This window comes from Peromyscus californicus, unplaced genomic scaffold (assembly GCF_007827085.1).
Source record: "Peromyscus californicus insignis strain IS unplaced genomic scaffold, ASM782708v3 Scaffold_2__1_contigs__length_46816999, whole genome shotgun sequence".
Classification (NCBI taxonomy): domain Eukaryota; kingdom Metazoa; phylum Chordata; class Mammalia; order Rodentia; family Cricetidae; genus Peromyscus; species Peromyscus californicus.
The window spans coordinates 4075575-4102358 of record NW_026294540.1 but is presented as its reverse complement, the minus strand read 5'-3'; the positions used below and the strand labels follow the sequence as shown (position 1 = coordinate 4102358).

The 26784-nt window shown below is 50.8% G+C and overlaps 1 protein-coding gene across 1 annotated transcript; it reads right to left on the bottom strand.

The window, feature by feature from the left end:
- Positions 1-944: 944 nt before the first annotated feature.
- Dao (D-amino acid oxidase) lies at positions 945-20139 on the bottom strand. Its single transcript, XM_052755062.1, has 11 exons — positions 19812-20139; positions 15508-15709; positions 12687-12801; positions 11679-11755; positions 10278-10343; positions 8224-8278; positions 6790-6894; positions 5692-5774; positions 4325-4442; positions 3266-3364; positions 945-2331 (listed from the first exon to the last, which is right to left on the bottom strand). The coding sequence occupies exons 2-11, from the start codon at positions 15696-15698 to the stop codon at positions 2200-2202; spliced, it is 1041 nt and encodes a 346-aa protein (XP_052611022.1). The 5' UTR covers positions 15699-15709; positions 19812-20139; the 3' UTR covers positions 945-2199.
- Positions 20140-26784: the final 6645 nt, after the last annotated feature.

Here is a 26784-nt window from a genome sequence, read left to right as displayed (position 1 = left end):
CTCAGGCTCCCTACTGTACCACCGCTGCCCAGCTCAGCCACATTTCCTTGAGTCTTGAATTTCTTGAAGTATTTCTGGGCAACTCAGCTCTCCTGAGTAATAACTGGCAGCCTGCACTTTGCTTCATCTCCCTTCCCTTCCCCTCCCCTCCCCTTTCTCCCCTCCCCTCCCCTCCCCTCTCCTCTCTCATCCTTTCCCCCTCCCCTTCCCTTTCTCTCCCTCTCTCCCTTCCTCCCTCCAACTGGTCATTTTCACTTCTTCATCCTCAAATAACCCAGCTCCAGTGAGGAAGAAACTCACAGTCAGGGCAGGAGTGTTCTCTGGGGGCCTAAAATGAAGAGAGTTGTAGTTTCTACCCAAGTGTTTTTTCATTTTGTTCTGTTTTTCGAGACAGGGTTTCTCTGTGTAGCCCTGGCTGTCCTGGAACTAGATCTGTAGACCAGGCTGGCCTCGAATCACAGAGGCCTACCTCTGCCTCCCGAGTGCTGGGGTTAAAGGCCTGCGCCACCACTGCCTGGCCTCTTGAAGTGTTTTTGAGTTTAAAGTTAAGTACATACCTGTAATCCCAGCACTTGGGAGGGGGAAGCAGGAGGGTCAGAAGCTCAAAGTTATCCTCAGTTACACAGTGAGTTTGAGGCCAGCCTGGGCTTCATGAGACCTCCTCAAAAGCAAAACACTCACACATGCACACATGCACTCTCTCTTTCTCTCTATCTCTTGCACACACATGTGCGCCCGTGCGCACACGCACGCACAGCTGAGTGACAAAGAGAGGGAAACAGGGAGGGAGGAAGAGAGAGAGGGACAGATTCTACTTTACCTGGGCATGACTCCATACACTAATACCTAGGAAGCAGAAGCAGGAAGACCGTGAGTTCAAGTCCAACCCTGGCTACATAGAAACCCCAACTTAAGACTTCTCAACACATATACACAACAAATAAGAGACAGGGTTTCTCTGTGTAGCTTTGCGCCTTTCCTGGAACTCACTCTGTAGCCCAGGCTGGCCTCGAACTCACAGAGATCCACCTGGCTCTGCCTCCCGAGTGCTGGGATTAAAGGCGTGCGCCACCACCGCCCGGCTAACTCTTTTTTTTTTTTTTAAGATCAGTGTTTTTGAGCAGTGCGAGGACTTCCTCAGAGCCTCCATGCCTCAGAAACACACTGGACCCGGAGCAGCAGGGCTGGGGTCTGATTTGAAGCAACCCTGTTACAGACGCCCTGTTTATTAGTGGGGATGTCATCTGTTTCTCTCCACATGAGAAAGTATTTCAGAAAATGTCGACAGATGTTCAGTAGGCTGGTGAGGTGACGCTGCCAAGCCTGATGCCCTGAATTCAATCCCTGGAACCCACAGGGTAGAAGGGGAGAACTGATTGCTGCAGGTTGTCCTCTGACCCTAAGACATCATGACCATGGATGCTCACACCCACATACATGGACAGGACAGATTAACAAACGTAAAAAAAAGTTCTTCAATGTACCAAGGCTGTACACTCCTCTCTCTGATTTCAGGTCTCAAGAGGATGGGGTTCGGTCAGTGGTGGAGCACTTGCCTTGCACGCTCAAGGTCCTGAGCTCTGCTCTCCCCCTTTCCCTCACCCTCACACATACACATACAACCTAGATCAAGTCTTCTCAAGACCACCGAGACGCCCTTTGTGGTGGTGAGGAGGAGAGGAAAGCACGTCTTAGGACCAACCCTGAAGAGAGTTTGGATATCCAAAGAGTGTTTTAATAACGTTGACCAGCGGAGTGCCGAGGGCGGGAGCCCCCCCCCGCCACTCCACCAGTTACTACAGGTAGACATCAAATGTGAGGCGAACCACTCATCAGAGTTCTAAGCAAAGGTTTCCAGACCACTCCTAATGGACTGAGCACAGACCCTGCCACCCAGTACTACCAGCCGTAGTACCATCATTCTGTTGTGAGAACGGGATTGCTACATGATCTTGGATCTTGCCTGTCTCGGGTAGACTAGTTTAGGACCAGCCAGGATCCCTGCAGATGCTTTACCAGATGGGATGCATGGGAAGGACCAGGCCATGATGGATGAGTGGAGCATCAGGGTTTCCTCACACCTTTGCCTAAGAAAGCTGGGGAAGGGGAAACTGCAAAATCTTCAAGAAGACAGTGTCAGTTAATTGGCTGTATGGCACTGGGGTGTCCTCATGGGGCAAATGATAGTCACTGGCATCCTCAGAGGTGGGATGGCGGCATCCTGGACAACTTCTTTTCTTCTAGAATTTCTCCAAAGAGGTTGGCTGCCTCCATGGCACAACCCCAGTGAATCGTGAGCCCGTAGCCTCCATGACCATAGTTGTGGATGACCTGGGGAAGCAAGAAAGATGGTGGCCAGGTACAGAAGGGACATCAAGGAGTGCTCAGAAAAGCTTGGCTACACTGGAAGACTGGGAACTTTCTAAAGAGCCTTGGTGAAACCCAATGCCATGAGCTCCACCAGTGTGTTAGCGGGATGTTGGGCAGGGCCTGGGACTAGCTTAAGGGAAAGTATTTGAGGAGGGGTAGGATGGTACCCTAGACTCTTGCTTCATCCCCTAGCACAGGAGATGCGGAACTGTGAAACCCTGAAGTCAGGGACATCTGCTACATCGTTCCCTTCATCATCGTTCCCCACACACTCACACAGCTCTGTAGAGACATACACGGCCCCTCTATACACTCACCTACATTTGTGCCCCTCTGTCTACATGCACACAATGTTCACACACATACCCTCCACACACTCCAATCTGTCTAAGAGGAGAAGACTAACCTTGGTCCAGGGGTCGCTTCCAGCCCACACCTGCTCAGCTCAGTGTCTTTGGCACGGAATAACCAATGGATTCAATGCTCTCAGCTCCCACCCCCCATGAAAGATAATAAATAGTACAGCCACAAAGTGAACATCCTAGAAATGTCTCAAGTCGGGTTCAAGTTATACACAGCCCTGCCTGTCACCAGTGGTCTGGCTTAAGCAAGGTGACATCACCAACGGAAGTCTTGTTTTTTCTCAGGAGGGCAGAGAAAGCTGTTCCTATCCAAAGAACTTCAGGGTAGACTAGGGAAGGTTATGAGTCTGTCTTGCCACTTGGCATAAAATACCATTTCTCTCTACTCGGTCCTTCCTCATCTCGTCCGGGTGTCCCCATTTATGGGAGGGGGTGACCACCACCTGATCTCCATCAGTTAGTGGCTTTTCTTGGGAAATGGCAGGGTTGTTGTTGAAGTTGGGGCAGGCGTCGCTTCCCTTGACTCAACACACCTCCGCACTTGAAGATCCAAAATGAAGCTGTTCTCTTTCTAGCCGAACCTGAGGCCGGACTGGCCGGAAGCCAGTGAGTTCCCCAACGATTCTTGCATTCTGGGGAGAAAAAAATGCTGGCAACTTACCTAGATGGTTTTCTCTGTTGACATTCTAGGAAGCTGTGAGTTAGCTTTTAGAATCTCAGCACCACCCCCTTCATTAGTCACCACACTGTTTGGTCACACATTATCAGTTGCCGCCCCCCTCTTCCTGTGTGTGTGTGTGTGCCTGTGTGTGTGCATATGCATGTGTGTGTGTGCATGTGCCTGTGTGTGTGTATATGCGTATGTGTGTGTGCCTCTGTGTGTGTGTGTGTGTGTGTGTGTGTGTGTGTGTGTGTGTGATGTGCATGCATGCCACAGTGGAGGTCAGAGCACAACCTTAGGTATCAATCCTCACCTTCCACCTTGTTTGAAACAAGGTCTGTTCACTGCTACATGTGCGAGGCTAGCTGGCTCACAACCCTGAGGAATCCTGGTCTCCACCTTCCGAGTCACCATAGGAGTGCTGGGATTGCAGATGTGTGCTGCTACATCTATCTTTTCAGGAGTTCTGGGGACCTGGACTTGGCTATGCCGCAAGTCCTTTGTTCCCTGAGCCATCTCCTTTACCATCTGCCACCTCATACTAGCTTATCTGTGTCAATCACCACCCACCACTGTCCTGGTATAACCAACGGTTCCATCTTATCACCACCACTGAGGCTCTGTCACTGCCAACCCCAACACTGTCTCCCACCCAGCTCGCCAGCATCACCATGATCAGGCAAACACAAAAATGGAGGCACCAAGGACACCCGCTCTCTGTGAAAACACTAAGATGCCACCCTAAGAAGGACGTTCTCACAAGGACCAATTAGGTGTCATTAGCGCATAGCGAGGACTTCTCTGAACACTGTCAAATGCTGCTGCTGCAGACTCCGGTATCTCTCTGGGGCTAACTTGCACACTTACCCCAATAGAGATATCCCCCCATCAGGACCAAGCTGCCCTGGTCTAGGGCACTGACACCCCTCACCTTCAGGGTGGGCTCCAGTTTGCAGCAGCTCTTCCAAATGGTGTTGTGGTCATGGACGCTGTTTAATTCATTCCAGTTCCCCAGCTGGAAGACACCTCCGAGAGTAACTGTCTTGAACCTAGATCAAAACGAAGAGTTCTAAGGAAAATAAGGCCTGGCCAAGAGAGGCATCTCTCTCCTCTCCCTCTCCCTCACGATCGTCTCCACTGAGTCGTCCACTCCTGTCAACATCGCCATCCCCGCTAAACACACCCCACTGCCATTGTGATCTCCATCAACCCACTGTGCCACCCATCCCCGGCACCATCATCGCCAACAACAGAGATGCTCAGCGGGCAAAGGACTTGCAGCACAGCAGTGAAAACCTGAGTTCAGACCCCCAGAACTCATGGAAAGACAGATACAGCAGCACATGACCAGCAGCAGCATCAACACCAACCCAGTCACCCTGTATCCCACCAAAGCAACATCACCATGACATTGCCCTCTCCGCCACGCCAATAAAATCACCTTCCCTCCCAAGGCATCCAGCACCACCACACCACTCACTGCCTTGGAAATCATCATCTCCATCATGCTAGAAACATGGTTCATCTTCATCAACACCAAATGCCATTCCCCTCCACCACCATCACCACCATCACCAACGCTGATCTCCTTAACATCGACGCTTTGACACCCTACGCTTGTCAACGTCCGCATCAGCACCATCTTTCCCCATCAATAACCATGCCACTGTCATTCAACACCAACAGCCCTGCCAACCTCTCAACACTGCCCCATAGACGCCATCACCTCCGAGGTCAACATTATCAACACCGTCAACACCATTGCTCTCCCCGCTCCCTCTGGGGCCATCCCCACCACCTTCGGTGTCACGGCCTGTATATCCAGGGTCTTTGTCCTGGCTCTACACCACCGCCACCCAAAGGGATGCTCAAGGTAAGGTCCAGTCAAGGCTGAATCCCATCATCCCAGGGATTTCATTGCCCAAGCCCATGTATAAAACCTGGAGGAGAAGCCGGGCAATGGTGGCACATGCTCTTAATCCCAGCACTCAGGAGGCAGAGGCAGGCAGATCTCTGTGAGTTCGAGACCAGCCTGGTCTACAGAGCAAGATCCAGGACAGGCACCAAAACAACACAGAGAAACCCTATCTCAAAAAAAAAAAAAAAAAAAAAAAAAAAAAACTGAGAGAAAGAAAGAAAAAGAAAAACGAGGAAGAAAAAGAAAGGAAGGAAGGAAGGAAGGAAGGAAGGAAGGAAGATAGAAAGGAAACCTGGAGGAGAAACCCTGGGCAGGTGGATGGAGTGTTAAGAGGCCGTGAAAGAGTCCCCTCTATGACCTTAGATCAGTCAGAGATTTACCCTGGGATGATGTACGGGGAGTTGTAGATGCCGAGGGCTGGGTCATGGGTGAGGATGTAATGCTTCATCCAAGGGGCCTCCACCTGTTGATTCAAGGCAGACACACCTCGTCAGGGAGCGAGGCTGATGGTCCCCCCTTTCATTTGCTCCCCTCATTCCCTGACCCAGAACTGCATGAGGATCACCTGACAGACAGCTCCCCTTGTTCCCTGGAGTATCCTACGTCCTCACCACACGTCTATAGAAAAACCTTAGCTCACAGGAGCAAACACACACGCTCATCAATCCCACAAGGAACACACACACACACACACACACACACACACACACACACACACACACACACACGTGCACATGTGCATGTGGCCACACCCATCAGTGTGCCCACAAATAGGCAAGCATGTACATATATGTCCCCATGCATCATGAGAAGCATGGGACAGTGGTGACACCCACAGAGCAGTTGACCCGGGTTCTAATCCCAGTCTCACTATTTTCCGCTGTGCATTCTTGCACGTGTTACTTGACACCTCTGTGCTCCAGTTAAGTGGCAGTGTGATATGATAGGACCATCTCAGAGGGCTGTGGTAAGGCCTAAATGATCAACTCTGTCAAGTGCTCAGGTGTGAATCTGGCCCTTGATAAGCACTTCATAAAGGTTCGCTGTTTTCTTAATAACTCAGGTCTGTGCTAGGACTCTCACATTGGAAAAACGTCTCAACATGCACTTTGCTATGGGTAAGAAATTCCAAAACACAGCTGGGTGGTGGTGGCGCATGCCTTTAATCCCAGCTCTTGGAAAGTAGAGGCAGGCGAATCTCTGTGAGTTCGAGGCCAGCCTGGACTACAGAGTGAGTTCCAGGAAAGACACAAAGCTACACAGCGAAACCCCGTCTCAAAAAACAATAAATAAATAAATAAATAAATAAATAATAAAAAAATCCAAAACAGAACATTTGGGGTACAGGGGGTAGGTTGGTCCCTACTTCTTCAATAAGTCACCTCCTCAAAGGTTGGAGTCGCTCAACACCGCCGTCCACCAGCTTTGGAGTGGTGGAGGCAGGCAGGGCCAGCTCTCCGTTGACCGCAGCATCTCACCTGAATGATCTGGCCCCGGCCTGGCTGCAGCGAGGCATCTGCCTGCAGCGCCCCAGCCCACACCCCGGTGCAGTTGATGATCACGTCCGCGCCTCCTCTTGCCACCTGGCAGCAAGGACAAAGGACAGGGAGGAGTGAGGACTGTGCCGTGCCCTGGCCCCTTCAGACTCTCACACCACTGCTGTCTGCTGCCTGGGGGGCTGGGTGAGGTGTGCTGGTGATCTGGGGACCTTGGTTAAGAATGTCCTTTTAGCTCCTTGAGGCTCAACTGCTCTGTACTCTCATTTGACAATAATTTTCTCTCTCTCTCTCTCTCTCTCTCTCTCTCTCTCTCTCTCTCCTCTCTCTTTCTCTCTTTCTTTCTTTCTTTCTTTCTTTCTTTTTTTCCAAGACAAGGTTAATCTATATAGCCCTGTCTGTCCTGGATCTCACTCTGTAGACCAGGCTGTCCTCGAACTTACAGAGATCCACCTGCCTCTGCCTCCTGAGAGCTGGGATTAAAAGTATGTGCCACCACCACTCGGCTGACAATAATGTTCACAGGCTACTGTGAGGATGCCGTGTGACCCTGAGGAGAGACTGCTGGACAGAGAGTCCTGTAGAGGGAGAACCTCCCTGAAACCTTAAAAAAAAAAACAAAAAAACCTTCCTATTAAGCCAAGATGGCGCCATCCTTCATCAGACCCCTTTTAAGATCCTCTTACCTTCTCTCTGCCAGGACACTGGCTTCGGCTCTGCCTATGCCCCAAACGCTTGTCAAGTCAGACACAGTAAGCACCCCCATGCTTCCAGCCCATGCCTGGTGACTCCCCTCAAGGCCATCATGGACACATAAACTGCTAAGTGTGTTCTGTCTTGGAGCCACCAGGAAGGGGAGCTGTGTCAGAGTCAGCCCAAGTGTCCATCTGGGCCAGACCTGACCCCCAGGAGCTCAACACTAGCAGTTGGAGGTGCCGGCCTTTGCCTGTGCCAAGCATTACTCTGCATCCTGGGACTAAGTGAAGCCGCGTAGCTGACCTGATAGGACGTGCTGGCCCTGATCTTATCATTGCTCATGCTGATGGTGTGCCTGTGGTCCCAGCTGAGTGCCTGGGCGCTGCAGAAGTGTCAACCCAGGTGTCAGTGGGAAGCAGGGAAGGGTCTGAACCATGGAGGGGAGTAGAGCTGACTCTGACTTTAAAACCCACCTGGGACCAGGCAAAGCCAGTCCCGTCTGGCCGCTGTGATCTCACTGTTCCCTTCTCAGCACCGACATCAAGACTGACACCTCCTCCCTCAGAATGCCCAAGGCCTCCTGGGATTGAGACAAGGCTTAGAGCCTGGGGCAGGCCTGCAGGGACCCCGGAAGTCTAAGAAGGGGTCTCCCACACAGCAGCAGGAAATATCTTCCCTTCCTCGCTCCCATGTCCTTCCCCTCACACCCCTGCCACTCACCTCTTCGAAAGACTCCACCTTCCGATGGAAGAACTCCACTCCCCTCTCCTTTAACCTGGGATGATGAGACACATCAAAACAGCCCCTTCTCCGCCACATCCCTCCTAGAGGGCAGCACGGGGGACATTCCTGTGGACAGAGCCCCACGAGATGCTCCTAGGTAGCCATTTAGTTCCTGGGCACCTGACTGGACCAGTGGCCTGAAAATCATCCTTTTGAAAACAAGGCCCTCTTGGATGGCCCCAGTTGCTCACTGAGAGTTGGAGAAGGGTCTTCCTAAGAGTCACAGAGTGAGCAGTGCACCGAGAGATTGGGACATAAGCCCCGGCCTCTTTCATTATATTCTCCTGTCATCATAGGGCTTTATATCAAAAGGGACAGATTTCAGGGGTGTGGGGAGAAGAGGTAGAGTTGGACCAGTGTCAAATGCACCTTTGCAGAGCATGACACCAGAGACAGTGGGCCTGAGGATACCCATCCCTCCCTTTGAATGTCCCAGAGAAGGATTCAGTGGTGCCGTCTCTGCCCAGACTATTCGAGGCCCTGGGTTTGATTCTGGCACTGAAAATCCATCAAAAGAGCGAGAAACCATAACTATCTGGAGGGTTCCCTCAGAAGAAGTTCTAACTACATAATTTCTTCACGATGGGACACCTGGGAAGAGGCAGGTCAGGGGTCACAATGTCCCAAGGACAAGAGTAGCCGTGCCGGCACAATGGTTTGCTATGGTGCATTTCCCTCAGATTTGTTAACATCCCCTCCCTGGAAGGAGCAGGAAGGCTCCTGAGACAGGAAGTTAATGAATGTCACATGACTTGGGAAGATGAAATACAAGATTCATGAGGCCCCTCCCCCAGGTTACACAATCAATACCTGGCTAAGGGAGGAGACTCAGGCCAGCTGAGCAGCCCAGGGGAGATCCTCCCAGCCAGGCAGCTGCCTCGGGGATGAGCTGAGAGCCCCGGGGTGGCAGCTTTCACCCGTGCGGGGCTGTGCTGTTGGATGATGCTGTGTCTTGGAGTCATTCTTACTCCTGTAAATGACCCCTTACCCAAACTCCTGTTGCTAACGCAATGCATTCATTGGTTTTCACCAAACTGGACTTTGATCCTGTTGTGGGTTCCCTATCTGGGGTGAGTAGTCACGTGTGTGTGTGTGTGTGTGTGTGTGTGTGTGTGTGTGTGTGTGTGTGTGTGCCTCTTCGGGAAAGCTCTCACACGACACGGTTCCCAAGTTTGGCTGAAAGCTACACTCACCCAGGCAACTTATACAAAATTCTGGACCTACTAGACATGAGACTCTCCATTAATCCCAGCACTTGGGAAGCAGTGATAGGTGGGTCTCTGTGAGTTCCGGGTCAGCCTAGTCTACATAGAGAATTCCAGGCCAGCCAGGGCTATGCGTAGTGAGACCCTGTCTCAAAAACACAAAGTCGAAAACCAAATTCTGGACCGTTGCTCCAGGGGCTTGGACTCAGCAGGTGTGGAGTAGGATCCTGAAAGCTGTATTTTAAAAGGTCTTCTCAGATCACAAAGTCTCCATTCATTTCGGAGTTCTTCAAAATCTTAATAAAATATAGGAACTATATATAGTCTCCTTTAATGTACACGATCCCCCCCAGCTAATGTTCGCTAACGAGGAACATGACACGATCCTTATTAAAACAAGACGGGGGCATCCGTTCTTGGCTCCATCACTTCGCATTGTTCTAGGGATACTCGCAGGAGCAGTTAGAGAAGAAAAATGAGAGGGAGAGAAAAATTTTAAAAAAGATAACTCATGCACACTATGTAAATCCATCTAGAAAAACATTTCAATCCATTTTATGAGCATGAAGGCTTGCGTGATGTTGCTAAGAAGTACAACAAATGAAAATCTGCCCAGATGCTCTGCGGGGGGTGCAGAACCCTTGCCTCCGCCCACAGCGGGGGTCAGGACCAGGGACAGCTCCCACATAGCACCCGGGGACTTTCCTCAGCCTTTGTCACCATGACTACTCTTCCAAAGCTTGGTCCCTGGGACCTGTCCTTCTCAAAGGGAGCTTTCGGTCTTACCTCTCAGTCAGCCACGGCAGGTAGCTCTTCCCCTCCAAAATCAGGCTTGTGTTGAACCAGCCATAGCTAGAGTCAGAGCGAGGGAAAGAGGTCAGAACCTGCGCTTTGAGGGTTGGCTTGGTATTATTCTGTGAGTCCCCAGTGGCTAGAGCTGAGCTACCAGGTGGCATCTGGGGGGTGACGGTGTGGGAGTTCAGCTCAATGCAAGGAGGAACTTCCCATCAAACCATGCCATCCTGGGATATGCAAATACATAAAGTCGGTGGTTTTGGGGGATGGGGTCAGGTGAGGAGAGGACCAGAGGGCAGGATCGTGGAAGCACACAGGCTGAGCTGGAATCCGAGTGTGGTCACATGGCTCTGTGGCCCTGGGAAGTCATTTAGCCTCTCGGAAGTTCTGTTTCCTCATTTGAGAGAGTGGTTTGACAATGTGGAGTGCCATGGTTCTGTGGTGGTTTGAAAGAAAACCCAAAGGGAGTGGCACTGTTAGGAGGGGTGGCCTTGTTGGAGTAGGTCTGGTCTATTTGGAGGAAGTGTGTCACTGTGGGGGCGGGCTCTGAGGTCTTTTTCTCAAGCTTCACCCAGTGTGACAGTCAGTCAACTTCCTGCTGCTTTCTGCTCAAGATGTAGCCAGCACCTGCCTGCACGCCACCATGCTCCCTATAATCAACCTCTGAAACTGTAAGCCACCACCTCAATTAAATGTTTTCTTTGTAAGAGTTGCCATGGTCATGGTGTCTCTTCACAGCAATAGAAAACCCTAACTAAGACAAGTTTAAATGTTGAACATCCCTCAAAGGCCATAGGTACAGGCTTGGTCTCTGAGGTGGTAGCCCTTGAGAGGTGATGGGATTAGAAGGTTTGGTTAGAAAAAGATCCTTAGCCGGGCGGTGGTGGCGCACGCCTTTAATCCCAGCACTCGGGAGGCAGAGCCAGGCGGATCTCTGTGAGTTCGAGGCCAGCCTGGACTACCAAGTGAGTCCCAGGAAAGGCGCAAAGCTACACAGAGAAACCCTGTCTCGAAAAACCAAAAAAAAAAAAAAAAAAAAAAAGAAAAAGATCCTTAAGCCATCAGCGGCCTTTATGTGGGACCTCATCGTCCCCTCTCTTTGCTTCCTGGATTACGACAAGCACTCTCATGAGCTAAAAATAGGCCTTTTTTTCCACAGGTAGCTTTGTGTCTAGTATTTTATCATATGGATACAAAGTTGATTGACATTTCCGCCCAAAGCCCGGTGTACCAGGAACCCCAGGAAGGGGCTGGACATCAGAAGGACAGGGTATCAGGGGCTCTAGGACTGAGATGGGATAGCAAATTGGTGCTTCTGTTCTTGGCTGCCTTCTGGACAGCTCTGTTTGAATTGTCATGCTCCAATGTCTTTGCCCATGACAGGAATCTTACCTGTAGTCAGGGAATATGTCCATCTCTCTGGGGGTCAGCTTCCGAAATCCCAGAACTGTGTTTCTCCAGAAAGGATCCTGTGGAAGCAGAGACAGGCTTACAGGGATAGGTGGACTTGACCATCAGGATAACAGACACTCACAGAATGCTTGCTGGGTGACAGACAGTCAGCAGCATTTACTTATCTGGCTCTGTTGTTTGATCCTCACAACCAGCCACTGAGGCGGATGCTGTGCGCATCCTTACAGATGGGCCAAATGACCTTAGAGAGTTTGTAACTTGTCTAAAGCCACATAGCTAACAGGTAGAGCCAAATTGTGTGAGCTCAGAGTGAGTGGTGGGGTAAAGTCTGGGTGTAGGGGAGAGACAGAGGTTCTCAGTGGATCTGAGGCTGGGGTGTAGCTCAGTGACAAGATACTTGCCTAGCACGTACAAAGCCCTGGTCCTCAACTCCACCAAAATAGATAGATAGATAGGTAGATAGATAGATAGATAGATAGATAGATAGATAGATAGATAGATAGATCTGATTTGGACCCGTGTCTGTGACCTCTGAGTGCTCCCCCAGCTCAGGGCCCAGCCCCATCTGTGCCCTGTTAGATCCAAATCACCCACCCACCCACACGGCAGTGCTGGTGATATTGTCCTAAACAGAGGACTTTGGCGGGTAAGCAGATAGGTTGTTATTGGCTAAACAAGTCTAAAGGTGGCTTTCTGGGTTTCTGTTCACCAGAAAGGCAGAACAGGGAACACCCCTACTCTTCCAGGAAACTCCCTTCACCTCCCCTCAGAGGTCAGCTACCTCCGGCAAGGACATTAGTTCCTGCTCAATCCTACAGCCTGCTTTCCTCCCATCTTGCTTTTCTCTCTGTCTCCCTGTACACCCCGAGAGATAGCCTTGGCAATTTGGTCCCAGTCAACCTTTCTTTCTACCCACAGAGTGGTCTAGCTCTGTAGTGTCTCTGCGCCATGGCTTATTGCCCTCACAGTCAAAGACTCTCCGCTCACCGGAACTTCATCTCGGAAGAGATTGTAGCCTGAGATTAGGGTCAAGCCCATCTTTTCGGCGTTTGGAGAGTGGATGTGGTTCAGCAGGTAGTCGAAGGTTTGCTGATTCCACTCCCTGGAAGGGTAAGAAATAGCACATATGAGTCTCTTCTACCGATTCCTGTAAAACCTGAGTTTAGGTCAAGGAATTAAAATCTCATTTGCTCCCCATCTTGTAAGACCTTGAAGGAATTTGACGATGACCTGGAGCTGAGACCCCCCTCCCCCTTTGTTTCCTGTGCACCAATTCTTTTTAGACTACCCAATCGAATGCCAGCACTCCGGATGCAGAGGCAGGTGGATCTCTGTGAGTTTGAGGCCAGCCTGGGCTACAGAGCGAGATCCAAGACAGCCAGGGCTACCCAGAGAAACCCTGTCTCAAAAATCAAAATCAAAAACAAGCAAACAAACCACATACACACACACACAAAAAAAAAAGAATCAGAGGTTGGACCCCAGCCAATGGGGAAAAGACACAGTCACCACTTGAGTTAGAATAAAAATCGAATGCGCTTCCTGTCTGTGTATGTTTGGTCTTCTGAGCACACCCTCTACATCAAGATAAGGGTTGCCTTGTCCAGACACTTCACGTGGAATATTGGTCTCTTGTGACTCCAAACTTATTCCTAATCAAAATGGCACCAGAGTCTTGGTCACTCAGCGGCGCCCTGGACAGAACTGTTGAGGTCAGCTTGTGTTGCACTGCGGTGAGGCTGTGTGCAAAACCAGACATCCACGGGGCCCACTCCCCCAGTGCTCCAAACAGCTCTAGACCCCCGCCTGGCTTCCCAGATGGAAACCCAGGAAGAAAAGCGTCCCTATTGTGAACTCCTGAGGAGCATGCCTGGGGCTTGGGCTCACACTGCTTTGAGAACTGGGAACCACACAGTGCAGCCTGGAACTGAGCACCCCCACTGTGAGCACAGGATGGGGGTGTGGGGAGGTGGGACAGACACTGGCTTGCTGTCTCTCTTCTCAGGCCCACAGCTGGTTCCGATCCAGTCAGGCTGTCCAGTGCGTGCTGGCCGGAGCCTCTGTGAATGGTCAGTCCCTTGTTTTCTCTGCAGTTACAGGTCCTCAAGCAGCTAACATCAAGGCTCTCTGTAGGAGCACACACCTTTAAAATCCTAGGAGGCAGAGGCAGGCAGACCTCTGAGTTCCGAGGCCAGCCTGATCTACATAGGAGGTGCCAGAGCTACATGGTGAGACCCTGTCTGGAAAAAAAAAAAAAAAAAAAAAAAAAAAGGAGACATCCTTGTAAGTGACTTTGGGAGCTGTGTTTGAGGATAAAAGACCGGAGATGGAGGCAACACCATTGACGGAAACATGGCTTCAGAGTTTCTTGACAGGAGTGAGCCTTAGGGTCCGCGTGATGCCATTCACTGTGGGGTGGTCGTTGACACCTGTCAGCTGCTAATCACACATCATGGCCTTCGTACCTTCTTCAGTCAACATCCTCAATGCTCGGGCTCTCTGGATTCATCAGTGCTGTGGCATTGCGAGCCACTCAGCTCAAGGAAGAACAGCAAAGGTTCCAGTTCACAGAACTCATCGCAGAATGAGCCATCCACAGTCACTAGCACTATGTATCTATTTCCTGTGCGTGCGCGTGTATGCGTGCGCGCGCACGCACACACACACACACACACACCCCTACCCCTGCTGTGGTCCTCATGGGAAGGTCCAGACAACAGCTGTGGGTGCTGCCCTGGTCTTCACCTTGTTTACCGTTTGCCGCTGTGTGCTCCAGGCTAGCTGGGCTGGGAGTTTTGGGTGATTCTCTGGCGTCCTCCTGGAGTCTCCCCAGCGAGGACAGCCTGAGGTTACTGATGCGAGGGACTACGTCCAGCTCTGAAGTGGGTTCTGGGGATCTGGCCCCCGGGTGGTCAGACTTGAGCGGCAAAGGCTTTGCCTTCTGAGCCATCTCCCCAGGCACGCTTTGCTCCGGTTTCAGGGACCAGCCTGTGGTGATGCCTTAGAGGGCAGAAGTTTAAATCACTGTGCTTAAGAGATCCATAAAACGGAAACGCCTCTAACCTGTGAACCCAATTGCCCAAGGACAGAGAACTTTTGTTGCTCTTCAGGTAAGAGGACCAGCCATGTGTTTTCACTTCTGTAACAAGGTTGGTTGCCCCAGTCGCACAGGATGTACTTGATCACACACAGGCAGGAAGTACATCAGGGGGTATGCGGCCATTCTCTGGGAATCCCGGGTATGGACCTGGCCAGTGTCCATCATCTTAGCCAGTATTTTAATAATATTGTGGTGGTGCCGGGCGGTGGTGGCGCACGCCTTTAATCCCAGCACTTGGGCGGCAGAGGCAGGTGGATCTCTGTGAGTTCGAGGCCAGCCTGGTCTACAAACTGAGTTCTAGGACAGTCAGAACTGTTATGCAGAGAAACCTTGTCTCAAAAAACCAAAGCAAAACAAACAAGCAAACAAAAATACAGAGTCTCCCTATGTACTCTTGGCTAGCCCAGAACTTTAGACCAGGCTAGTCTCCAGCTTGCAATGACTTCCCCTTCCTCTGCTTCCTGAGTTACGGGTTGATGGGTAGGTGCACTCCCCTGGCTGTTTATGTTTTAATCTGAGTCTCGTGTCGCCCTCAATGACCTCAAACTTATAACCCCCTCCCCTCTGCCCCCAAGCGCTGGGACGCATGTCGTCAGGTCACAGCTTCTACAAAGGACTTGTCCTTGGTGATGGGGACTGTGATGAAAGGCTCCCTCTGTGGACTCAGCTTCACTGGCCCCCAGACTACCCCATGGGACCCCCACTCACACTTCCTGTGGGTTGCTGGGGTCCGAGAGATAAGGCTGCCAGAAGCCCGCAGCCACATCACTGGTGGTGAACGGGGTGAAGCGGTCCGCGTAGATCTTCATGTGCAGTGGCTGCCTCGGGTGGTAACGCTCATGAATGCAGAGGGCCGTGGACAGTCCAATGACTCCCGCTCCAATCACTACCACACGCATCACACCAGCCTGCAAGAGGAGAGAGTGGACTGAGGGTCACTGTCGTCACCGCCACCGTGGTGGGCTCCCGACAGCTCAGAAAGCACCAGACACGCTGCCGAGTCGCTTCCGTGGGTGATGACTGAGAGTCCAAGATTCTAGAATGTAAGAGGTCGTTTCCCAATTTTTTTTTTTTTTTTTTTTTTGGTTTTTCGAGATAGGGTTTCTCTGTGTAGCTTTGCGCCTTTCCTGGAACTCACTTGGTAGCCCAGGCTGGCCTCGAACTCACAGAGATCCGCCTGGCTCTGCCTCCTGAGTTCTGGGATTAAAGGCGTGAGCCACCACCGCCCGGCCGTTTCCCAATTTTTAAAATGTGTTATTTTCTTTTATTTTATGTGTGTGTGTGTGTGTGTGTGTGTGTGTGTGTGTGTGTGTGCGTGCACCTGAGTGCAAGGTGTCAGTGGAGGCCAGAAGAGGGCATCAGATCCCCTGGAGCTGGAGTTACAGGTGGTTGTGAGCCCCGAGACCTGGACTTGGGTCCCCTGGAAGAGCAGCACATGCTCTTTGCTGTTGGCCATCTTTCCAACCTCCATGTCCCTGCTTTGCAAGTAGAAGCGTGGAGGTGTGCAGAGGCAAATCACTTGCCGAAAGTCACTCAGCTGATAATCGCAGTAGCTCCCTGGGTACCGCACCACCAAGGTGGGTCCCAGCCACCGGTATACAGGGTAGTCCAGTGGTCAGGGGCACAGTCTCAGCCCTGCTAGCTGTCAACCCTGGGCAAGCTACTAAATTGCAGCCTAGCGAGACACACCTCAGGGGTGGACAGGGGCGACAACAATGGCAAAATAGGTCGGTGCAGAGGAGGGGCTCCCATGCTGAGGGAGCACTTACTGTGCTCCTGCCTCCTAACTACAGCTTCACACCTACCTACAGCTTGAGGTCAAGGCTGCTATTTTTAGTCCCACGCTACAGATAAGGCCCTGAAGTGCCTCACACAGCGCGCCACCAAGTGGTGGTGCTGGAATTTAACTCAAATGCAAGTACATGCAGCACACATTTGCTGCACCCCTACTGTGTGCCAGGCTGCCAGCTAGCCGATGCAGCTTTGAGCATGCCTGATGCAGGGTTTGCCCTCAGAACTCGCTCTTCCGGCAGAGGAATGGGACTGTCTTGGAGTACTGAGCTGGCTGCACCTTCAGATGTTTTAGGCCTAGCAGCTTTTGACCTCGCGCCATTCAGCCAGCTCCCGCGAGGCAGAACAAGGGGGTTGTGTGTGTCCGGAAGGGCCAAGCTCAACCTCACCTCCTCTGCACTCAGCTGGCCTCCCACAGACCCCAGCTCTTGGCAACACGGGCCCCGGGCCCTGGACAGCGGAACATTCTCAATACGGCCTAGTTTTGCTAAGGGGGATGGCTGCAGGCCACAAAGGCTGGACTCGGCAGGGGTTTCTGACGCCAAATTGGGGACTGAGTCCACACACAGAGGGCGGCAGCTTGAAGTCTGCCCCTGGGTGCTGGGGGTTTAGTGAGCAGAACTTCCTATCCCCCTTCTGCACCCCCACCCCCGAGACAAGACCACTTCATTAGTAAAACAGGAGTCACTCCAATCTCATCAGCTGCCTTGAGGATTCAACTCCAGGCTCTGCAGTGGTTCCTGTTACGGTGCCTGGTGGGCTTTCAGTACATAGTACCCAGTACCCAGTGCAAGTACTCAGTACACAGCACACAGCACTCGGTACTTGGTACACAATACTTAGTATATAACACTCAGTACTCAGTACTTAGTATAGAGCACAGTACTCAGTGCACAGTACTCAGCACATATTACACAGTACTCAGTGCACAGTAAGTACTCGGTGCACAGCACACAGTACTCAGTGCACAGTACATAGTACTTAGCACACACTACACAGTACTCACCACACAGCACACGGTACTCAGTGCACAGTTCACAGTGCACAGTACACAGCACACAGCACTCAGTACTCAGTACATAGTACTTAGTATACAACACTCAGTACTCAGTACTTAGTATACAGCACAGTACTCAGTGCCTAGTACTCAGCACACACTACATAGCACACAGTACACAGAAGCTCATAGTGTGCTGGATTAGCAGGGCGGACATGCTCAGCTTGGCCTAGCTCTGACACACACTGATTGTGTGAGCCTAGCCGGGTCACTGGACCTGACTGGATAAGGGAGAGTAGCTCCCAGCCTGCCCAGAAGAGGGAAGGTTCTGAGTCCCACGCAGTTGTTTTAGAAGCACGTGCTAGCAAAGAATCACATTTGACGCCGACATGGGTAGCTGTTATTGGAGTGTGGTATAAAGGCGTGCGGTCCTCATTAGGAGCAGGAGCCAGACTATAGAAGCCGTGGACCCAGCCTCAGGTAAGTTCATCCACGCCTGCAGTAATGAACTTCTGGCCTGCAAGTGCACAGTTCTGTTATTAAGTCAACCGTTTCCTGGCGGTTGCTGACATTTTTATGTTGGAGATGCAATCGATGCTTCTGTTTTGGGCCAGTTACTATAATCAAGAGTGCTTGGAGTGTGTATCCTCTAAGATGAACCAGTGGGGCTATTGCCTTTATCAGAGAGAGACAGAGACAGAGAGAGATAATGAAGTCAGTATAAGCATGCCACAGGAGAGCCTCTTTGGACCCCACCATCAGGAAGACACAAGCCCTTCATCCTTACAGCTGGCTGCTCTAGGAGATGTCCTTTATTGCCATCCTACGCCAGGGACAGAAGTTGAAGGAGAGGAGGTACAACTGACAGCCACACCCACCGCCTGTGGGGGATGTGCTCAGATCTCATCCAGTTCCGCTTGCCTGTGTCTCACTGCACTCTGTGAATCTTTAAGCAGACAGAAATCAGCTGGCCCGGACTTTTCCTTTTTGTGTCTCTGCGTATAACCTTTGTCCCCTACAAAGCAATCAGAGGAGGCAGCTTGTGCCCTTGATTGTCACGTGCTCTCAGCAGAACATGAAGGACTTGTAAAACCAAGAAGCCAGCTCTGCCTGGCCACACCATATATATGGCTTGTGCAGCGGCTATTTCCAGTTCGTCTTTGAACTGGGACAGCCGTTGGATTGAGAATCAAGCCCCCCTCCCTAGCATGATGACAAAGACCCGTTAGGGTGTGTTTATTAGGCTCAGCTCAGCACCAGGCATTTTTTTTTTTTTTTGGTTTTTCGAGACAGGGTTTCTCTGTGTAGCTTTGCGCCTTTCCTGGAACTCACTTGGTAGTCCAGGCTGGCCTCGAACTCACAGAGATCCGCCTGGCTCTGCCTCCCGAGTGCTGGGATTAAAGGCGTGCGCCACCACCGCCCGGCGCACCAGGCATTTTATATCCAAACGCCTTCTAATTCTCAAATTCACCCTGTAAGATGAGTCAAAGTCCCACATCCCAGAGCCTTCAAGACAGCTCCGCTGGTGAAGGTGCCCACCAATGAGCCTGTGTGTCACTCCTGAGACCCACCTGGCGGAAGAAGAGAAGTGAGTCCCAGAGTTTTCCTTTGGCTTCCCCATGCAGAGTGCAGCATGTGCGAGTCCCCCATACCAAATCAATTAATCAATACTATAATAAAGAACTTTGTTCAAAGATTCTGAGGTCCGAGCCGGGCTGTGGTGGCGGCGGCGGCGGCGGCGGCGGCGGCGGCGGCGGCGGCGGCGGCGGCGCACGCCTTTAATCCCAGCACTCGGGAGGCAGAGGCAGGAGGATCTCTGTGAGTTCGAGGCCAGCCTGGTCTACAAAGAGAGTTTCAGTTCTATAAAGCAAAAAAGAGAGAGAGAGAGAGAGAGAGAGAGAGAGAGAGAGAGAGAGAGAGAGAGAGAGAGTGAGTTAGAGTTAGTTTCAGGACAGCCAGAGCTACACAGAGAGACCCTGTCTTGAAAAACAAACAAAAGATTCCATGTTTCAGATCAGGGGAAACTGAGGCTTGGAGAGGTGGCATTCTTAACCTGCTGTTCCCATATGACTCCAGGGGTACAGTGCCATCTCTCTGAAGGATGTTTTCTTGCCTGTCCCTTTTTTTTTTTTTTTTTTGGTCAAACACAGTTGTTGACCTGGGGAAGATGCCCTGTTGCTCTGTCCCCTGCCCCCGGCTCAAGCATACATCTGCCACTTACCCTCTCGTGCCGGGTGTCTGGAGAAGAAAGATGTGGGATTGCAGGTTCTCGGTTCCCGCAGGAATGCTCCCAATTCTGTGTTGACTTCAGCCCTCTGCCCACCAGCAAGGACTGGAACACAAGGTCAAAGTCTTTGGCAGTGGAGGGGGCACAGAGCAAGGGGTGGGGCTGGGCACCGTGCTGCTTCCAGGGACAGAACTCAGTCTGGCAAAGGGACCTCATGTCCCCTGGCTCTAGTGAGTGGCCTGACTTTTCTGGCTGATCCCCAGCCCCTTGTGGACAGGCCTGTGGGGAGGGAGGGGTTCAGGGGCACAAGAAGACGTATCTCCCTGGCCAGCTGGAGATGAGCCCCCCCCCCCCCCCCCCCCCCCCCCCCGCTTTCTTGCTGCCACTCAGCAGAGGGGAGGATCGTTCCCTGGGCCCACTGTGGCCCAAAGACAGAGGACAGGGACTTCCAGGCCAGCCAGCCAGCTCACCGAGGAGGGACGCCTGTCTGGGCAGTGAGGATGTGTGACTCTCTGTTTCAGTATCCCAGAGACGAAAGCCCTAGGACTCCAGGCCTTCTTCTGCCAAGGCTAGACCTCCAGCCTGGCTATGGGAGAACAAAACTGGATAAACTGTTTATCGTCTGGATAAACAGATAAGGATCCTGAGGCTCAGAGACGGGAGGGGAGCTGTGATGGTCCAGCCTCGAACACCAGCCTCGACTTCAGCAACACTCACCACAAAGGAAGATGGTGAAGGAAGCATGCATGACACGGGAGAGAGCCCAGGGCGGCATGCATGCTGGGCAGGTACCCTGCCTCCGAGGTACAGCCTCAGCCTGCTCTTAGAAAACTACAAGTGCAAGCTGGACGGCGGTGGCGCACGCCTTTAATCCCAGCACTCGGGAGGCAGAGCCAGGCGGATCTCTGTGAGTTCGAGGCCAGCCTGGGCTACCAAGTGAGTTCCAGGAAAGGCGCAAAGCAACACAGAGAAACCCTGTCTTGAAAAACCAAAAGAAAAAAAAGTGCACACGGCAAAGCCCCTTCTCACTGAGTGTTCTGTCTCCATCTTGGAACAATCACGTGTGTCTCTCACACCTGGCAACCCCGGCTCCTCACGACTCCGATTCACTGCACAGCCCTCGGAGGTTCACAAGAGCGAGCCCTGTTGTATCTGCTTCCTGTTCCCATCCCACGGCGCTCGATGTTAAGCTCATCTGAAGGGACCGGTTCTGAGCCCTTCAGCTGGACCAGTCCTTTACGGAATTTACCATTGCCATATCAGAGCTGGGGTCCAGTACCCTCGAAAGCCAAGTATGTGCCTGCCGAAGACCTGACGCTGGCCCAATTCTATTGCATATGCCCATTGGAAGTTAACACACACCCAGTCGAAAAGCTCATATGAGAATACCCTTGGCCCCAAACTAGAAACAGAAAAACTAGACAAATTACAGCTCACCCTCTCTCCCTCCCTCCCTCCTTCCCTCCCTCCCTCTCTCCTTCCCTCCCTCCACTCCCTCTCTTCTTCTTTGTCTGTCTCTAGCTCTCTGTCTCTTTGTCCCCCCAACCCTCCATTCTTTTGGTGAGAAATTATCTCCCCAGGTATCCCAGAAGAGGCTTAAACTAGTATAATCATTGAAATCAGAGGCACCAGAGCTATGAAAGCAATCTGTGTTTATTTGGCCAGAGCTACAGGAGTAGAAGGGTCCTTCTATCCTCTATCTACCTGGTTGATAAACAACACGATTCCCTTATCCTCTAACACACTGAGGCCAGGGCAGAACCTGAGAGAATTCTCAAGTCAGGGTAGGAAGGAGGACATGAGGTCAGAAAACAAGCCCTCGCCAGGCGGCAGTAGCACACGTCTTTAATCCCAGCATTCGGGAGGCAGAGCCAGGCGAATCTCTGTGAGTTCGAGGCCAGCCTGGGCTACAGAGCAAGATCCAGGACAGGCACCAAAACTACACAGAGAAACCCTGTCTCAAAAAAACCAAAACCAAAACCAAAACCAAAACCAAAACCAAAAAAAAAAAAAGAAAAGAAAAAGAAAAAGAAAGAAAAGAAAACAAGCCCTCTGATGGAGTCTGGTCAGTCTCACGTTAGCCGGATTGGCCTCCAGCTTGCTGCTGAACTAAGGACGACCCTTAAGAGCCGGTCCTCCTGCCTCTGCCTCCCAAGTTCCGGCATGTGCCAGCATTAAAGGTGTGCTCGTTTATGATGGTCGATAGCGCTGAGGATAAAACCCTGGGCATCCTGCACGCTGGTCAAGCATGCCACCACATGGCCATCTCTGTCTCGTTTGTTTTGACTTTTGTTTGTTTGTTTGTTTTGAGACAAGTTCTCACTAATTAGTCCAGATAGGCTTGGCACCCTCCATCCTCCTGCCTCAGCCTCCCGAGGCTGGGACTGCAGGTGTGAACCACAGTGCCTGGCTTCCTTTCTTATTTCCTGATTCGTCAAAGTCATCCTGGATGTCCTTTCCAGCCGGCACCTTTGTTTAACTGCTGCCCTAGGATCAGCTCCTAAAAATGTAGCCACTGGGCCAAGCAGTTTGTACATGTGAAATCTGATCCACTGTGCCCTCCGGTGGGGACAGGGGGGGGCTTTGTCTCTTTACAAATGCAGAAGAGTATTCACCTCAGAAGCCACCTGTACTTGTCCCACCTGGACAGCAAGAGCTTCCTTAGAGTGTACACTGCCTTCCTTGGCCCAACCCTGACATAGTTTCACATCCTGGTTGACCTTTGTAGCTACTTCCTCCTAAGGTGCCTCCTCTTTGGCCCTCCTTTTTACACGGAGGCATGTCAATTATTTTTCTTGTGGACTAGAGGGCACTCTTCCTATGTGTATAGATGTTATCCCTCCCTCGGTTGTAAATGTTACTTATCTAGCAAAGACTTAAATTCTATTTGCTTTAGTTTGGAGACAAAGTATCATTATGCAACCCTGGCTGGTCTTGAACTCGCTACATAGCCGAGACTAACTTTGCACTCCTGATCCTCCTACCTCAGCCTTGAAGTGCTAGGATTACAGGCATGTGCCACCCCCCGCCCCCACAGCTATATCTATATCTCTATATTTTTACTTAAGTCTGTTTTTAGGCAGCATGGTGGCTTATATCTATAATATAGCACTTGGAAGGCTAAGGCAGGAAGATTGTGCATTTGAGGCTATCCTGGTCTCTGTAGCTAGATCCACTCTCAAAATAATTTTGTTTAATCTGCTCTTTTTTTTTCCTTTATAATTTTTTACCGTTAATTCCCTACGTAGAAACTCTCCCTGCAATGTCCAAGGAGATGTGTGATGTCAGAAATTATATAGATTTTCTTAAAACGTATTATTATTGCTTTCTTAATAAGACAGGCTTTGAACACAGGGACTTTGAATGGATGGGCAACGCTTCCCTCAGAAAACATGGATTATTATATGAAAACCTCAGTGCAAGATGTGGGATACTTCCTTTGGAGTTATTGGTCAAGGAGGTGACAGAGGCTTCCCAAACGACACAGGGCACCATTGTTCTTGGCTGCCGATGGTAAAACCAATTGCAAAGACACAAACACGCTTTGATTGCAGGACACAGAACAATCAGGTTGAAATTTACCTGGAAATTCCCTCCCTTGTGGGTACTTCTTACAGTACTGAAAGGCATTCTAGGTCAGGGGGCCAGGAAAAGACAGCTACGGTCGTGCATCCCACACTGCTGATCTGCCCGGTGAGAGGTGTTCACTGGTGCAATAATGGTACAAGGGCTATGGAGGCCACCAACGGCTTTTGCATTGGATTTGAGCCTGCCACAGGAAAGATTTCAGGCTCTGTGCTGATCAAAAGCCCATGGCTCAGGAGGTCAGGGGTCATAGGGAGGAACCTACTATTGACAAACTACCTTCCAAATATTGATGCTTATATCCACGGATTAGTGGTTTCTTCGACCTTGGCTGGAGACACTTTTTCATGGGATGGCCAACACTGAGTGCAGAGACTCCTAACTGGTCCAAGTGCTGAGAATAAGAGATTATTAATAGAGACTATTCAGCCCCAAAGGGGGCTTCTCTATAAACCTCCCTCCCTACCCTCACCCTCACAGGCCTAGGGAACATCACAGAATGAACTGTTGGGCCGTCTACTCAAACCCCATTCGAACATCCTAACATTGTCACCTCGGCAGCATCCCCTTTTTTTGTAACATAGCATGCCTACACTCATTCAACATTGAACACATGTGCTGAATCCAAAAGGTGATATGTTCTGGGGACTGGGATATGGACTCTTCCCCCCTCCCCCCCACAGGGTCTTTCTGTATAGCTTTGGAGCCTGTCCTGGAACTGGCTACTTGTAAACCAGCCTGACCTTAAACTCACAGAGATCCACCTGCCTCTGTCTCCCAAGTGTTGGGATTAAAGGCGTGCGCCACCACTGCCTGGCCTAGGATATGGACATTTTTATGGGCTGTGATTCAGCCTTCTAGGGCTGTACTAACTTGGAATTTCATTTCTGAGCATGCAGTTAAAGGAGGAGTTGCAAACCATTTGCTCCTAAAATGTAAAACTATCAGTAGAGTTTTCCTCCCTTCCCCTTCCTAAGCTGTCCTGAGGGAATGGCTATTGTTTGAATTCTGAAGCAGAGCCACAGGGCTTCCCCCTTTTCTGGTACTGTGACCTTTAGTGAGCAGCTTAACCGCTCTACTTAGCTACTTCCTCATTCATGAAGTGAGATTCACAGCAGTGTGACAAGAACCAATATCTCTTGCCAGACCTGATGGTGCTAGGACTTTAGTCCCAGCACTCAGGAGGCAGAGGCAGGCAGATATCTGGGAGGTTGAGGCCAGCCTGGTCTACAGAGTGAGTTCCAGGTCAGCCAGGGCTGTTACACAGTGAGACCCTGTCTTGAAAAACAAAACAAAGAACCAGAAGACACACAGGGCAGGCCCCAAACATTGTTGCTATCAGACCCAGCCAGAGGCCAGGAAAGGCTTCCTGGAGGAAGTGATGGGGTGGGGGGAGTTGGTGTTTGTGGCGATGCCACGAACTGTTATCTGTTGCCAAACTGCATCAATAACACATGTGCTAAGCAATGTTTTAGATAATGCCTGGTGAGAGCTGACAGTTCAGTAACATTGTGTGGGGATGTGCACACGTGCAGGTATGCTCGCATATATGTGGAGACCAGAGGTCTTAAGGTCTTCCTCAATCACTTGTGACCTTGCATTCTGAGAAAGGGTCTCTCACAGAATGCCACTGGGCTAACGAACTCCATAGATTCTCTTGTTTACTTCCTCAACCCTGAGTCTGGGGTTACAGATGCCTGTTCCTACACTCAGTTTTTGCCTGTTCCTACACTCAGTTTTTGTTTTGTTTTTGTTGTTGTTTTTCCGAGACAGGGTTTCTCTGTGTAGCTTTGGAGTCTGTCCTGGAACTCACTCTGTAGCCCAGGCTGGCCTCGAACTCACAGAGATCCACCTGGCTCTGCCTCCCAAGTGCTGGGATTAAAGGCATACGCCACCACCACCAGGCAGTACACTCAGTTTTTATGTGGGTGCTGGGATCCAGACCCAGGTCCTCGTGCTTGCACGGTAGACAGACTGAGCTATCTCCCTAGCCCCCCAGCATGGCTTTTAGTAGCTATGAAACTTGCTAGGCATGGTGGCTCATGCCTGCAATCCCAGCACTTTGTCAGAAGAGGCAGGAAGGTCATGAGTTCAAGGCTAGGCTGGGTCATTCAGTGAAGCCTCGCTGAGATCAAACATGATTAAACAAGTTCTAATTAAGAAATAATAATACAGAAAGAAAATCTGCAGGATGCAAGGAGCCTCCGGAGTTCCTCCTGCCCACTGGTGCCCTCTTCGGATCCTTGGAAGTTGCTTGGACAGAGCTGTGGAGAGTGTTGGCAGAAAGCTGTCCTTTATCTCCTCCCTACTGTCTTACAGGACTCCAGAGCCAAGCCACATGCTGTGCCCATGGAAGGGGTTAGGAGAATCAAACTTTTAGAGTATTTCTCCTTGAAGCTTCTCCCATTCCTGGGTGTTCTTTCTCACTTTTCCTTAATAAATCTATGCTCATTCTTAAAAAAAAAATTCAATCTTTAAAAAATTTTTAATTCATTTTATTTTATGTGCATAGGTGTTTTGCTTGCTTGCATGTCTGGGTACCACATGAATACCTGGTGCCCAAGGAGGCCAAAAGAGGACATCAGATCCCTGGAACTGGAGTTACAGATGGTTATGAGCTGCCATGTGAGTGCTGGGAATTGAACCCAGGTCCTCTGCCAGAGTAGTTAGTGCTCTTAACCACTGAGTCATTTCTTCAGCCCCAAGACTAAAATGTTTAACTCAAGACAGAATCAAATCAATAAAGTGCCTTGCTGAGCATACAGGAGCCTGGGGTGAAATAAAAAAAAATCCCAAACTTGGTGTTGATATTGTATTTTTAAGTTTTGATGTTTTGTTCCTTGCAGATTTATATATTAATGTTGCTATCCTAAAATTCGATCTCAGGGCTAGAGAGATGGCTCAGCCATTAAGAGTGCTTGCTGTTCTTGCAAAGGACCAGAGCTGGGCAGCTGGCATCCGGCCTGTAACTCTAACTCCAGAGGATGTGGTGCCCTCTTCTGGGCACCTACGTGCATATGCATATACCCTCACACAGACACATATATATGCAAATGAAAATAACAAATCATCACAGCATCTGTCACTGAATTTGTGAGGATATGTTCTTAAGTATTTGGCACCTCCTCTCCTCACCCACACACCCACACACCCACACACCCACTCCCAGCCTCCTCTCTGAGACCTTCCTTAGGGATGTTCCTGGCTAAATGCCGGAGGTACAGAGGGATCGATACAGATGTAATGGTAATGCAGGTTAGTGCTGTCAGGGTGGAGGTGGGGCAGGGCCGTGTAGTCCTGGAAAGGACACTGTCTTGGGGCAGGGAGGTGATGCCTAAGTGTGGGACAGGAACCTTTAAGCTGAAGGAGGAAGTGAGAAGGGGTG